At 40.7% G+C, this 15094-nt stretch overlaps 2 protein-coding genes across 4 annotated transcripts in view; one reads left to right on the forward strand and one right to left on the reverse strand.

Moving 5' to 3' along the window:
• LOC126175789 (calcium uptake protein 3, mitochondrial-like) overlaps positions 1-15094 on the reverse strand; it is a 392821-nt gene that overhangs the window by 126647 nt on the left and 251080 nt on the right. The window lies entirely within an intron of this gene.
• Positions 13818-15094, forward strand: part of LOC126176555 (GTP-binding protein Rhes) — a 706272-nt gene continuing 704995 nt past the window's right edge. Inside the window, exon 1 of the mRNA XM_049923715.1 lies at positions 13818-13822. Coding sequence (XP_049779672.1) covers positions 13818-13822 — 5 coding nt within the window. The remainder of the gene's footprint in view (positions 13823-15094) is intronic.

A 15094-nucleotide genomic window follows, 5' to 3' on the forward strand; every position in this document is an offset into this window, starting at 1 on the left:
TGGAATAGAACTGCCTTCAGTGAGTAGTCCTGCTTCGAACTGAGCCCAGATGACCTGCGAAGACGTGTCTTTAGACGCCCCAGACGGCGGTGGAGTATCAACCTGAGTGTTGTCCGTCATACGACCCTATAACCAGCACTGCTCGTCTGGGATGCCTTTTCCCTTCATAGCAGGACCCCTTTGGCTGTCATCCGCGGCACCCTTACAGCACAGCCCTTTACGACAAGCCATCCTGCGCTTACATTTCAGCAAGATAATGCTTACTCGCACACGGAGAGAATTTCTACTGTTTGTCTTCGTGCTTGCCGAGTTACATTTTGGCCGGAAAAGTCGATGTATCTCTGCGCTATTGAGAATGTATGGAACATTATGGGCAAGGTCCTCCAACCATCTCGAGATTTCGACGATCTAACGAGCCAGTTGGACAGGATTTGACACGACATCCGTCAGAAGGACATTCAACAATACTGTCAATCAATGCCAAGCCGAATAACTGATTGTATAAGGGTCAGAGGTGTACCAGCGCGTTATTGACTTACTCAATTTGTAAAGCTCTTCCTCTTGAATAAATCATCCAATTTTTCTGAAATTGTAACGATTTGTTTGTCTGCACTTGTACAATTCGTCTAGCGATTTTCGTCCCATTCGGGTAATTCATTCGTGCTGCGGACTATGTCTTTGAATACGTAGCATATCATGTATTGGTGGCTAGCTGAGTGGGCCATGTCCGAAGGCCAGAAACAAAAGGAAATGAACGTGCCTGATGTAGCTATGTTGCCTGTGACAGCACTCCTGTTGTAAACCTTAATACTCACTGATTCGTTGATCAGTTTCATTGCAGCAGTTCTTTGTCGCAAACACTTTATGGCACACTTATTCGCCCTGCCACGCAAAAAAATTGTGTCCGTTTCTTGGTTTTATTTGAAGGGAAACAGAGCTGGAAGTCGAGTCATCTCCTTCGCTGCTGAAAAAACTTTACATAAAAAAATCGAAGGAGCGTCCCTTGCTGAAGGAGTCTGTTGAAAAACCTTTTACTTTTCGCATACAAAATTAAAACCACAGATCTTGGACTAGCATGTTTTTCGTTGTGCAGTAGTTCTCAAACAACTGCTTACAACACTTCAAAGTTAAGTAACTCACAATGCATTGTTAGAAGAATGTGCAGTGAGTTATGTGCGAGAAATGCCACTTCAAATGTGAGGAAAGCAGTAACTGAAAGTCTGAAATATTAATCTTTTTTTCCGATATGCGCCCGCTCCCCAACCAAAGTCTTTCGAAATTTTCTTTAGTCATACGCTAGGAATTTTTGAATGCCATTCCATCCTCTACTTTCAAAGTGTCATGAAGTCGCGTCCACGCTGACTGCGTCGCGTCAAACACATTCCTTATGTTTGCAGTACATCAAAGGAAGCGCCCACTTCGCGTGCAGTCAGTCTGGCCGTGGCTACAACGCGCTGCGCAGACTTGTAGATCCAGGGAATTGTGCTGTTCACTGCCAGATGCAAATGGCATCGTTTGCACAGCGGCGGTTGACAAATTCACCTTAGTTCAGCCAGTTTGCTCGAAATATTTATAAATCATGTACGCAAAACTCTCTCATAAAAACTCCTGAAACTGTTCAGAACGTACAGAAAGAAGCGATCAGGAGGCCTTAAATTTATTGGTATATTTGCAAATGAAGCCATTTCATTGTTCATTTGGGGAATAGTATGGCATCATAACTAATTACTTATAGTAAATTTAAAAACGGAGATAGAGGTGATTTTTGTGTGTGTGTGTGTGTGTGTGTGTGTGTGTGTGTGTGTGTGTGTGTGTGTGTGTGTTGCAAATTTAATAATGTAGGTTGAAAAATGGATTGGCCTCATTTACAAATATACCAACACACCAACAGCTTGTAACCCCTGTCAGATCGAGACTATATGTAGATCATTTAATAGCATAAATATTATAATTTTCTGCATATTTTAAACAATGATCAATGTATTAGTCTAACCTGTACTTAGTTATAGCATTTAACAGATATCATCTGAGCTGCCAAATGAACAATAACTTGTATAACTCACAAAGCTAAATAGACACACCCAAATAAAACGAAGTCTGTACCCCATGTTAGCCTGATGTTAAATACACCCGTTTATATTACTAAGAGTATATCAATCTGCATATCTTTATTTCTGTATCATGTATTATCTCAGCATTTACTCACATTTAGTTGAAACATGCAAGTAAAAGATATAAGTTTAACAAACCCACACATCTAGAATATCCAAAATTTAGTTCTCCTTCTCGCCATCCTTTCGTCCTCTATCTCTAAATTTCAGCCAAAATTGCTATTTACGTATAATATTACCACTGTCGGCGACATATTATTGCACTTGAGATTTGCGATACGAGAACGAAATTTATCTACGTAAACTTGACAGAAAATAATTCGTATACCACTTGAAATATTTACTCCAACGTTTGTACTGATCAGCTCAACCAAAGATCTCCACAATATTTTAAAATTTACTTTGAAATAATAGTGTTCTTTGGCTATATGTTCTTTGTACTTCGAAATAATGTTAGTTTTACAGTATGTTCTTTGCACCTACTAGTTTCCTGACACCATCTTTGTCTACATAGCGTGACACTTCATATGTGATGTATTACGACAGAGAAAGGAGTCTACCAGTGGAGGTATTCTGTTTTTCACATTTACATTTCAAACCATGTTCTGAAATAGTGTTTTGTTTCTCAACGACCCCAAATTCTTAACACAGCACAACAACAACAACAACAACAACAACACACACACACACACACACACACACACACACACACACACCCCTGATTGAGGTTTAAACACCTTTGTGGATATAACAGACGGCAACTGGTAACAGTAAACTCGTTGTTCCTTTCGATTACTTTTAACCTTTCATTGGTAAAGCATAGCACTTTGAAATATCGAATTTGTCAGAATATAAAACATCTTAAAGCTAAAGGGCTCCAATACCTTTAATGTGAAAGGGTACAGTACCGTCCGACATTGAAAATAGGTACAACATTCTTCGTTATTCTTGTCAGAACAACATATTTTTTGTAATAATAACTCAATTTCACAATACACCGAAGCCGGATACCAGTGTAGGAAAGAAGGACAATTTATTTATTTAATTGATCACATGTGCACTCCCACTAAATAAATCCCTATATCCAATTTCGTGAGATCTGCGAAATGAATGAATGTATGGTCGTCTGCTAACTGCAGATAGTGAATGTGCAATATATGATCATCTTTGAGACGGTCCTTTGGTGGAACCAAAGAGATGAAATTTACCTGAGCTTTGAGCGCCTGAAATGTGGCAGACCAATACGGTAACATGTTGCACCCCCACCTCGACGGAGGTGCGAGCTGACCTGAAGAACGGCCATGTTTTCGGCACTCTGCCGCTGGATCTAGTGTTGGTAAGACCTATCTTAGGTATGCTACGTAAAGACAAAAGAGTGGAGACATGGTATGCATGTGAAATACTTAAGAGTAGCTTGGAATAATAATTTCTCTATTTCAGGAACTTTTGTGGGGGGAATTAAATGTCAGGCAGGTAATATTACGGGGATCGTAGTAATCTTCGGAAATGACCAACGGTCACAATGAAACCACGTGTAGCAATAAGTTGAAATACTTCCGAGTGCTAAAGTTAAGCTGAATTACTGGCATGTGTACTATAAGTTGGACATATTTAAGAAATGACGTGTGCAGGACTTGAAATTAGAGACGAGTACTTCCACGTGGTGAGTACTGTGTGAGTCTCAATCTGTGTATGAGACAAAGGATAAAGAGAAGTACTCGTCCATGGTATCAGTTGAGGACCCGCGTGTGTGACGAATATGTTCTTAATATTACTTTGCGTGTTATGTTTCCGAGTGACGCTGGATTCAAACTCTAATACTCTGAGAGAGAAGCAAGGTGAGTCAGCCGACTATCCAGCAACGCCACTTGGCTTGCATTGCACAGGAAGACGTGCACATATCCTCCAGAGTTCGTAGTAGGAAAGAAAAGTTACGAAGTGGGGCAGTGTCGTGTGAAACTGGGATGAATACTGATTGAAGTGGGAAAGCTGAAAGTGAAGTGATTCTAACGTTGTGACTATTCTTTGTGATGTATGTTGCCAGTGTGATGTATTTCATGTAATTTAGTATGTGTGGTTTGTATGGGAGAGTAGCAAGATAGGTTCAGCGGCAGTGGGTCATGCATGTTCCTTTTTGTACCGCTCGGTCTGGAGGAAGTTTTCGTGATCATGGGTGTGAGAGTCGAAGTGTGAGATATAGCAAAAGGTCCACCATCCTATCCAGAAAGTGCACTGTAGCGTTAAATAATTACGAGACCATAAGATAAAGAATCACCAATGTAAAGCCATGTCCACTGAGCGGAGTTTCTCATGTGTAATTGTTGTATAAAATGTAATGGTGTGTTTAATCTTTGAAACATAATATAATTTATCGGAATAAAAAGGATAGTGAAATGAATAAGATTGGTGGCCTTGTTCTTCTAATAGTGTGTAGTCATGATATCCAGAATTTATATTGTGTGCGCCATTCATATTCAGTGCGATGGCCACGTGTTGACCAAAGCCGTTGGGTAAGAAAGAAAATGTGGTATTGCCAGAGCGTAGTGAACAATCAGAGTTATGTAAATTCCTAATAGTCAGATGTGCGTTATCCGTTTCCATTGCGTAATATTCAAACAGGAGAATTGTGGGTACTAGAATTCATAATCAGTCACTGAGAAATATGAATAAATCCTCTCGCTTGGCAGACCACTCACCTTGCAGGCCAGACTGCTTGATGCCACAGTATGAGCAAGGCATGTGGGTGCCTCTAAAATGTTTTGAGTTTTACAGTCTTTATGATTTCGACATGCCCATTTTTCTGAAGATACCATTGGGCACATAACTTACATTTACCTGACTTCCTTTTTTATCATTTGGTGTTGATTGTGTATTGCACGATGTAAGTTACATATTATTTCTGTACTTATATTGCACATTTTCATCTCCTACTACGTAAAATATTTATATGGCTGTCATATTATACATTAACAAGCCCTTCCAGGTTCACTTGAATGTTGCTTGAAGTAAAGGCCAAACCCGGTCGTAGACATAACGAAACTGTTGTTATTAAATGGAGCGGCTTTTCTTAACTAGTCACAGAAAAGTTAAATCTGAGTGGCTGGGAGGGGGTTTGAACGCTAGTCCAGCGTCACAACACACCGACCCGAACCCACTCGTTCTAATATTATCAACAGACATACTACGAACAGAGAGAAATTACAATCCATACGTTTCTATCTTAGAATCTTTGCTGTTGTGGCTGTGTCTTGCTGTCGTACCATTTAATCTTACTTGATTCACAAGCACAATTTGTCTATTTTTACTGATTATGCGACTATTACGTCCAGCATGTAATATCAGTAAATAATAAAGAACGTTCTCCTGATATTTTCAAACTACTTTTCCACACACGTGCTTGCTTTGAACATTCAGAAAACACGGCACATCACGCTCGCCCTTTTGTCGCACGATATCCTGCGAACCATGGATGACTACTGTTCAAAACAAGCAGCTTGTTTTGAACAGTAGTGCTACTGACAACATGACTCGTGCATATGCTTTTATTTATATATATATTTGGCGATGCTGGTGCTGAATCTGCATTGAACATTCAACGATGCTATTATGGCTGTAGTACATTAGGACACTGTTTTTATAAAACACTGATCTTAAGATGGTCATTATAGACCGACACCAGTAATCTGTGAACAAAACGTTTGTGACCATAGACGTAAATTAAAGGAAATTTATTCTATATACATGTCACTGTTTTATTCGCGACAATGTCGGAGTTTTGAAACAAGTACATCGATTAATTTAGTATACGTACGAACGACAGTAAATACTTTTTCACAGCGTGTTTGAAGTCTTGTGCCTAACACAGAATATCCATACAATGGTAATAAAGTCCTGACCATAAAACTTTAGACAGTGAAATATTGTATAGCACAAATGCAAGTAAACAAAGTGTATGCAACTGTCTAGTTCCATATATCTCATATCTACTACGACTTCCGCATTTCTGTTACAAAGTTCTCGTTCGTCGTCTATCCTGACGTACGAAACGGCTAACTAGAATCGAAGACCCGAATACACCAATGGCTATAACAGAACGTGATATGTCCGTCCAAAGAGCAATCCAAATCTGAAAGAGACAAGGTCAAACTCTGAACACACGTATGCCGTGTTGAGTAGCCCTAGTGCTTCGCAGACTACATGGGCGCAACTAAGAAGCCTTATCGCGCCAGTAGCCACGCCCCGCTCACGCGTAGATTGCGCCCTCCAGGGCGACGTGTGAGATAACTGGCTGGGTCATCATACCGAGTATCTCTGATTGCGTGTCCGTCTAGATATTCGCGCTGAGCTGGAAATATCAACCCAGTCAGATCCTAAAGCATGAATATAAACGTACTAATATGACGAGAAATTTTGTCAGACACATGGGTTTGACTCAAGTCCTACATTAAGCGCGCAGTAAAAGTTACAGCTCCTCACAAGACAACTAAAGTAATGGCTGTAATTCAAAATAGCTAAACGTGCATCACAAAAACTGGAAAGCGGTATCGCTGTCATACATTCTATGGTGCTAAGAAAACGTTGCAGCAAGCACCATATCTGTATGTACTAAACTCTAGTTTTATATTGTATGACCATTCCCCATCAATATAATGTCTCAAGTTGTTGAATATATTACGTACAATGGAAATTCCCCAACGCAACCCCTTCAGATTTAGTGGTAAGATGGGTCAGTGGCTAGCCAGCCGGCCCGTGTGGCCGAGCTGTTCTAGGCGCTTCAGTCTGGAACCGCGTGACCGCTACGGTCGCAGGTTCGAATCCTGCCTCGGGCATGGATGTGTGTGATGTCCTTAGGTTAGTAAGGCTTAAGTAGTTCTAAGTTCTAGGGGACTGATGACCTCCAATGTTAAGTCCCATAGTGCTCAGAGCCATTTGAACCATTTCATAGCCCGTCAAAAACTGAACACAGATCAAGCGAGAAAACAGTAAGAAAGTGTACTGAACTGTGAAAAAATGAAGCAAAAAAGAAAAAGTTTGCGGTCCAAGCTCATGATGTGTAACATCGAGCGAAATGGAACAGCCACGTCGTCGTGGTTATGAGGTCACTGTGTTGGACTGCAAAGCGGAAGATCTGCGTTCAGATCTCCCTGATGACCCTTTTTTTCACATAATTGTGAACTGTCCGTCAGGTCATTGACGTGTCTGTTCGCTGTATTCAGAAACGAACAGATGTACAGGCTGCTATATATTCTACAGGAGGCAATATTGGTCAAAACAAGAACAAAAGTTCCTATAATTATATGTCCTGAGAACAAGACAGTTTTTTTTTTTTACGATTAATGATGGTGTAGATGCTATCAGCCACGGTGATGGGTGTAGGCTGCATTTCTATCTTGGCTACAATAATAAATACGTTCGTTTAAGAATCATAAAAAAAGGTTGTATACGTAGAAGAGACCTGGAGACACCGGAAGGTATCAGATTGATTATATAATCGTAAGACAGAGATTTAGAAACCAGGTTTTAAATTACTTCCAAGGTAGATGTGCACTCTGACCACAATTTATTGTGCATGGACTGTAGATTAAAACTGAAGAAATTGCCAAAAGGTAAGAAATTAAGGAGATGGGATCCGGATAAGTTGAAAGAACCGGAGGTTGCTGAGAGTTTCAGAGGGAACATCAGGCAATGGTTGACAAGAGAATACGGTAGATGAAGAATGGGTAGCTCAGAGATAAAATAGTGAAGGCAGCAGAGGATCAAATATGTAAAAATACAAGACCCAGTAAAAGCATTGGATAATACATGAGATATTGAATTTAATTGATAAAATGAGAAGATATAAAAATGTAGCAAATGAAACAGGAGGAAGGGAATACAAAATCAGATTGACAGGAACGGTAAAACAGCTAAGCAGGAATGGCTAGAGGACAAATGTAAGGATTTAAATGCACATTCCTTTAGAGGAAACACAGATACCGCCTACAGGAAAATTAAAGAAGCGTTTGGGGAAAAGAGAACAACCTGTACGAATATAAAGAAGCTCAGATGGGAAACCAGTCCTAAGCAAAGAAGAGGAAGGTGGAAGCACTATACAGAGGGTCCATACACGGGAATTAATCTTGCAGGCAATGTTATAGAAAGGGAAGAGGAAGTAGATGGAGATGAGATGGGAAATATGACACTGCGAGAAGAATCTGAAAGAGCTCTGAAAGATCTAAGTCAAAACAAGGCTCTGGTAGCAGACTATATTCTGTTAGAACTAGTGATAGTCTTTGGAGAGCCAGCCATGACAAAACTCTTCCATCTGTGTGTAATATGCATGAGACAGGCGAAATACCCTCAGACTTCAAGAAGAATTTAATAACTGCAATTCCAAAGAAAGCAGTTGCTGACAGGTGTGAAAATTACCGGTTTAAGAAGTCACGGTTGCAAAATACTAACACGAATCCTTTATAGAAGAATGGAAAATTCTTACTGTATAATTTACCTTAAATGATACGTTAAGGAAAGGCAACCCTTCTTTTATGGCATTGTAGACTTAGAGAAGGTTTTGGCAGTGTTGACTGGAATACTCTCCTCGAAATTTTCAAGGTAGCAGAGGTAAAATACACGATGAGAAAGGTTATTTACAACTTGTGCAGAAACTAGATAGCAGTAATTAGAGTCCAGGGACAGGAGAGGGAGGCTGTGGCTGAGAAGGGAGTGAGAGAGGATTGTAGTCAATCTCCGACGTTACTCACTCTGCACATTGAAGAAGCAGTGAAGGAAACGAAAGAAAGATTTGGAGTAGGAAATTAACGTTCAGTGAAAAGAATTAAGAACTCTGAGGTTTGCCGATGACATGGTAATTCTGTCGGAAACAGCACAGGGCCTGAAAGAGCAGTTGAATGGAATGGATAGTGTCTTGAAAGGAGGATATAAGATGAACATCAACAAAAGCAGAACAGTAGTAATGGAACGTAGTCTTACTAAATCACGTAATGCTATGGGAATAAGATTAGGAAATGAGACACTTAGTAGTAGATGTGTTTTGCTATTTGGGAAGTAGAATAACTCATGATGGTCGAAGTAAGGAGGATACAGCATGTAGACTGGCAACGCCAAGAGAAGCGTTTCTGAAAAAGAGAAATTTGTCAACTTCGAGTATAGATTTACGTATCAGGAAATCCTTTCTGAAAGTATTTGTAAGGAATGTAGCCATATATAGAAGTGAAACATACACGATAAACAGTTTAGAGAAGAAAAGAATAGAAGCTTTCGAGATGCTGTGCTACAGAATAATGCTGAAGAGTAGGTGGGTACGTCATGTACCTAATGAGGTGGTACGGAACAGAACTGGGGAAAAGAGAAATTTGTGGTACATCCTGAGTAGAAGAAGGGATAGGTTGGTACGACACATTCTGAGGCATCAAGGCATCACCAATTTAGAACTGGAGAGAAACGTAGGGGTAAAAATCGTAGAGGAAGACCAAGAGATGAATGCATTAAGCAGATTCAGAAGGATGTGTGTTGCAATAGTTATTCCGAGATGAAGAGGCACTCGTAGTGGCATACGTACGTAAACATAAAAACTCGTTATATCCTCTTCAGTCCTGGAGGCTTTTTTTTCCGGCCACGTACGCAGCTGAACCTCCTCTGACTTGTGGTGTCATGTACGATACACACCGTGCTTGCCGCAGCTCACGTGTTCGTCGTCCTACTGAGCGCCATGAGTCGGCAGCACTGACTGCAGACTTCGGATTCTGCAACTTCACAGCATGTCTAGGTGAAACAAAAGTAAAGTTATTTGTTCTAATTACAAGCGTTTCCATATGTTTTCAAAGCTTATTAAATCTCTACAGTCATTTCTCTGTGAATAGCTAACTACAAATTAATGCTATAACGGATTTATAAGCTTTAAACGTTTGGGTATCATGTCTGATACCTTGGGACTCAGTGCCCACATTGTTTACGTTAGTGGAAGTGGTTCAAAAAATGGTTCAAATGACTGAGCACTATGGTACTTAACATCTGAGGTCATCAGCCCCCTAGAACTTAGAACTACTTAAACCTAACTAACCTAAGGACATCACACACATCCATGCCCGAGGCAGGATTCGAACCTGCGACCGTGGCGGTCGTGCGGTTCCAGACTGAAGCGCCTAGAACCGCTCGGCCACTCAAAGTAGAAGTGGAGTAATGTTTTCTTTCCGCATGATTCTCCTGCTTGACTGCCACGTTCAGAACACCAGGTCACTATGCCGGGCAGAAGGTTGCAGAGGCCTCAGCTTTATACGGTGTGAGCAGTGGAAACTGCTTCCTTACTTCACTACTGACAGGAATTGCTTTTTAAGATGGCTCTGAGCACTATACGACTCAACTTCTGAGGCCATCAGTCGCCTAGAACTTAGAACTAATCAATCCCAACTAACCTAAGGACATCACACACATCCATGCCCGAGGCAGGATTCGAACCTGCGACCGGAGCGGTCGCTCGGCTCCAGACTGTAGCGCTTAGAACCGCACGGCCACTCCGGCCGGCTTGCTTCATAAGATTACACAAGTTAATTTAATACTGATCCATGTAATAATACCAACAAAAGCAACTACACTTTGAAAAATTTTGCAATGATGATTTTGTATAGATATTTTGAACTGTTTACTTATAATTGTTGGAAGTTTCGAGAGCAAATGCGTATTTTGGACTTATCTTGAAATCTACAGCAGAACGAGGAATTTTTGTATTGTATACGACTTTTTTTTTTTTTAATATAGCAACATGAAGCTCTAAAGTTGTGTGTATAATTGTCCTGCTTAAGTCCCGAGGTATCGTGTATACCACCTACAAAAAATTCAGTTTCAAAAATATTTTGAGTGTCATTCGTTGTTAACTAGCACTACAAAGCAATTAACGCAACAGTACCTCACCTGTACTTTTAATCTGTGCTCGGTACTCAAAAGCATATATTACACAGCACGATGCTCTGATGGGAGTGATTCGACACTACAGCAGTAATATTATAATGAATATGAAATCACAGACCTATGTATGAATACACCCACAAAGGCTGATGGTGTGAATTTACGAGTGTATGAGTACACACTCGAAAATTGCAAACGGCCGAAATCGGCTGATCGTGATATAATTAACAGCCAGGGTGGAAAATGGAATTGCTGTTCAATTACCATTTAATTGCCTCTGGTGTCGATCTCACTCTTCCGCATGAGCTATACCTACCTGTTCCGATACTAGCAGCGTTCCTCTGAATTCGTTCGATGTCTGCTATTATGGCTCTTTGATAAGCACTTAAGTCTCAAGAACAATACTCTAAAATTCATCGCACTAGCGTCTTTTATGCTGTTTCTTCAACATATTCACTGCAGTTTCCGACTAACCTTCCAACAAAACTCTTCATTTCGCCTATCCTAATAATTATTGCACGTAGGGCCTGGTGGTCTAGCGCTGTAGGCTTGGTAGCTCAGCGTGTTCGGTCAAAGGGCTGACTGCACTATGCGAAAAAAGAAAGTTGAATAAGTATTCAACGATGAACTTCGAGAGGCGTCGTTTGACGTCCACCCAGACAATAACGAACAAAATAAAAAATCTGTGAAGCGCATGGCTGGGAACCAAGAGATAACAGGGTCGAAAGCAGGTTGGGCCACGGATTTTTCAATCTGCTTATTAACCTAGCGTTCACCTCTGAATTATGAAAAAATTCGTCAGGTTGTCAGGTTCGGATTCCACTTTACACTGTAGGTCCCCTTTCTTCGGTTGGGAGACTGGGGAAGGTTAGGGACACGCACGTCGCCGAAGTCGCGTCCAATTGAAACACCTCCACCAGGCTATTACGAAATTATATTATTACTTTGCGTGATCGCATCATGTCATGTATCTTCTTAGTATTACCCCTAAATAATTTTGCAATGTGACGTGTTTCACATCTTCATTATTGATCTTTTAGTCTGATACTAACGATATCTTACTCTGTGTTATACACATGTTTTGCACGTATCCGCATTTAAAGAGAACAGCCATTCATTATACAGACTAGAAATGTCGTCCAAACCTTTCTGGATCTGTTATAATCGTTCAAGGACGTTACCTTGCCGTAGATAAAGGCATCAGCGAAAAGCTGACTACGAAAATCTTGATTGCATGTAACGTGGACAATCTGGACGTCAATTTCACAGTTTTACTAACCGCATGTTCAACTGGCGTTAAGGTGATCGATTTGATATATTTTAGCAGATGCAGCTCCACAAAATTTCCGGAACAATCACAGGGAATTTAGCACCACTAATGCTAGTTTACAATTAGATTAACTTTGCTGTGAGCTCCGATAATTAATCCCGTGAACAATAACAGTCGATTTACTGTTAACATGCGCGCACACAGTGTGGAACGATTAAAGTACGCTGATGTGCAGGCGCCCTCAATCAAATTCGCGTCAGACATCACACGTAGAGTGGTAAAGTGCGTGACAAATATGTAGCAGTAGAAGAGGTGTACATGGCGCGAAGCACGAGTCTCCTCGGTAACAGAGGTGCCATAAATACCTGAACTACAACGAATAACCTAACGTTGAGTATTAATGGTTTTCATAACAACCGGTTACCAGTATTGGGCAGTTATTTTAATAACTGCACACACTGCATGCCATCTATTTACTTAAACACGAACTTCTGTTTCTCGCTATGTGACCTCATATACATGGTGATGCAACTAATACAGCGCACATGAAATACATCCAGAATAATGAATATTTCAAGATGCAGTTTTTTCAAGTTATAGCGGACAATACAGTGAATTTCCTCATGTTTGCAAGTAATTTTTATCGTATGTAGTCCCCAAACTATGGCACAGGCTTCGTTCTTTTCTAATGGAACTATAAAACTTTTTCTGTGGTATTCCAAAGAAGCTTTTAAAAGAACTTCAACGACATAATATGTATGTGATATGGTCAAATAGTGTCAAGATAACAGCGCCGCAGCCGGCCGTTGTGACCGAGCGGTTCTAGGCGCTTCAGTCCGGAAGGGCGCTGCTGCTACGGTCGCAGGTTCGAATCCTGCCTCGGGCATGGATGTGTGTGCTGTCCTTAGGTTAGTTAGGTTTAAGTAGTTCTAAGTCTAAGGGACTGATGACCTCAGATGTTAAGTCCCATAGTGCTTAGAGCCATTTGAACCATTTAAACAGTGCCGCAAACCACTGTCCTGCCATCCGAAGGAGATTTTCCACAAACGTCTGCCGTATGTAAGGTAAGATTCGTGTGTTTATTATCACGGCTGTCATACAAAGATATCAAAATGTTGACCTTGAGCGTTGCTTCACGCTGTAAACTGACTCTGGAGAAATAATACTGCATGCTGAATTTCATCTTGAGTTAAAGTCAACACGGGCCCGTCTGATAAGATAGGAGTCGTCGGTGTGTCCAAACAAACCTCGAGTTTTTATTTTTGCCACAGATAAAAGTGTAGAAGCATTAAGTCTAGCTAATGTGTAGATTATTTTGCGTTTCCTCAACGACCGTTCCCACGCTCTCGAAATGTTGCCTTAAGAGGGTGTGTCATACGTGCGGAAACACATCAAGCCTACAAACTTAAAATCAACTTCATGTTCGTGTACGATAGAGGAACGTGAGGAACTGTCGGACGTCATACGAGTTACTCTCCGCACACACAGTACGTTACGAAGCATGATCCTGATGGAGATGAAATCCACAAGCCGCTATGCAGTAGGTGATAGTGTGTACTTACTACTGATTATCACTATTTTCCGTTGCAGTCCCTTTGCACACAGAACGAGGGGAAAACGTACAATGATTCGATGTTATCCGATAAACTATCGCACTGTTGCTCGAATATCTTTTCTCTAAACAACGCCTCTCTTCCTAAGATTCCAATTCATCACAATTAATACTGTCCGCATTCTGGCAAACACTGTTACGGGAGGGCTGGATGATTGTGGCACCGGATAATCGTACGCATTCAGTATTTGGAACTTATTGTAAACATTATGATTTCCGACTAGTGCCTCCCGCTTCTGATTCCTGTAAGTAACACACAGGAAAAAGAAGCATGCGCCTTTTGAGCTGCGGAATGTGTTTGGGGCACACAAAATACGACAGAAAATAGGAAGATGAGAGTTATATAGTCATTACCGGAGAGTGAGGCAATTAGGCGCAGCGGACAAAACGATGCACGTTAACTGTGAGAGCTAGTCTTATCTGACAGGTGCTGCCATCTGGTGTTCGGTTGTACAAATAAGCATACAGAATGCGGGAACGTTACTTGCCAGTTCTCGGCGCAAGAAGCAAGAGTGTGTTCTTTATTTCTTTTAATAAATGATGTCTAGTTTTTAAGAGGCAAGCCATGGTTTGTTACATTAAAATAAAAGTTTCTCTTGTTATGCCTATCTCTAGACATTAACACGATTTTTTATTATTTCTCTTAAACAAAGCGCGAGTGTGGAAAGTTGGTTTCATACAGGCCTCACTTGTTGGGGTTGTTTGACGCACAGAACCGAAGTGCGTTATTTTTATCCTACTTCAGTTTTACGCTAATGAAAGCAGGTACCTAAATGAAATACGTAAATGTATATGAAATCAAAGTCAAAATAACATAGTGCATCATTTTTATAAGAATGGTTTCCTCTGCTCAGGTTCCGAGGACCCACACCCGTAAAACAGAGAAAGCTTCTCGGACGGCGGTGAATTAAGAAATGCCGTCTGTCCTGTTCGTAATGGAACGTCTATTAAAAACAGGGCCACCCAGCACTACATACCAGAGGCAACGATCTGTGCGTTAAGCCCGCGTCATGTTGGAAGGCGACCCAATTTTCAGCAGTTCTGCGCATCCCCCTCCACTATTCATTCAACTGTCAGTTTTTTATATTCTCTCTATTTCTTGTTGCAATATTCGTATTGTGGTGTATTTCTATAATTAGACCGTTTAATTTCGTTTTCTTAACATTTAAGCATAATTTTTTTACAATTATGTTACATAAG

Source organism: Schistocerca cancellata, chromosome 3 (genome assembly GCF_023864275.1).
Source record: "Schistocerca cancellata isolate TAMUIC-IGC-003103 chromosome 3, iqSchCanc2.1, whole genome shotgun sequence".
NCBI classification, from domain to species: Eukaryota; Metazoa; Arthropoda; class Insecta; order Orthoptera; family Acrididae; genus Schistocerca; species Schistocerca cancellata.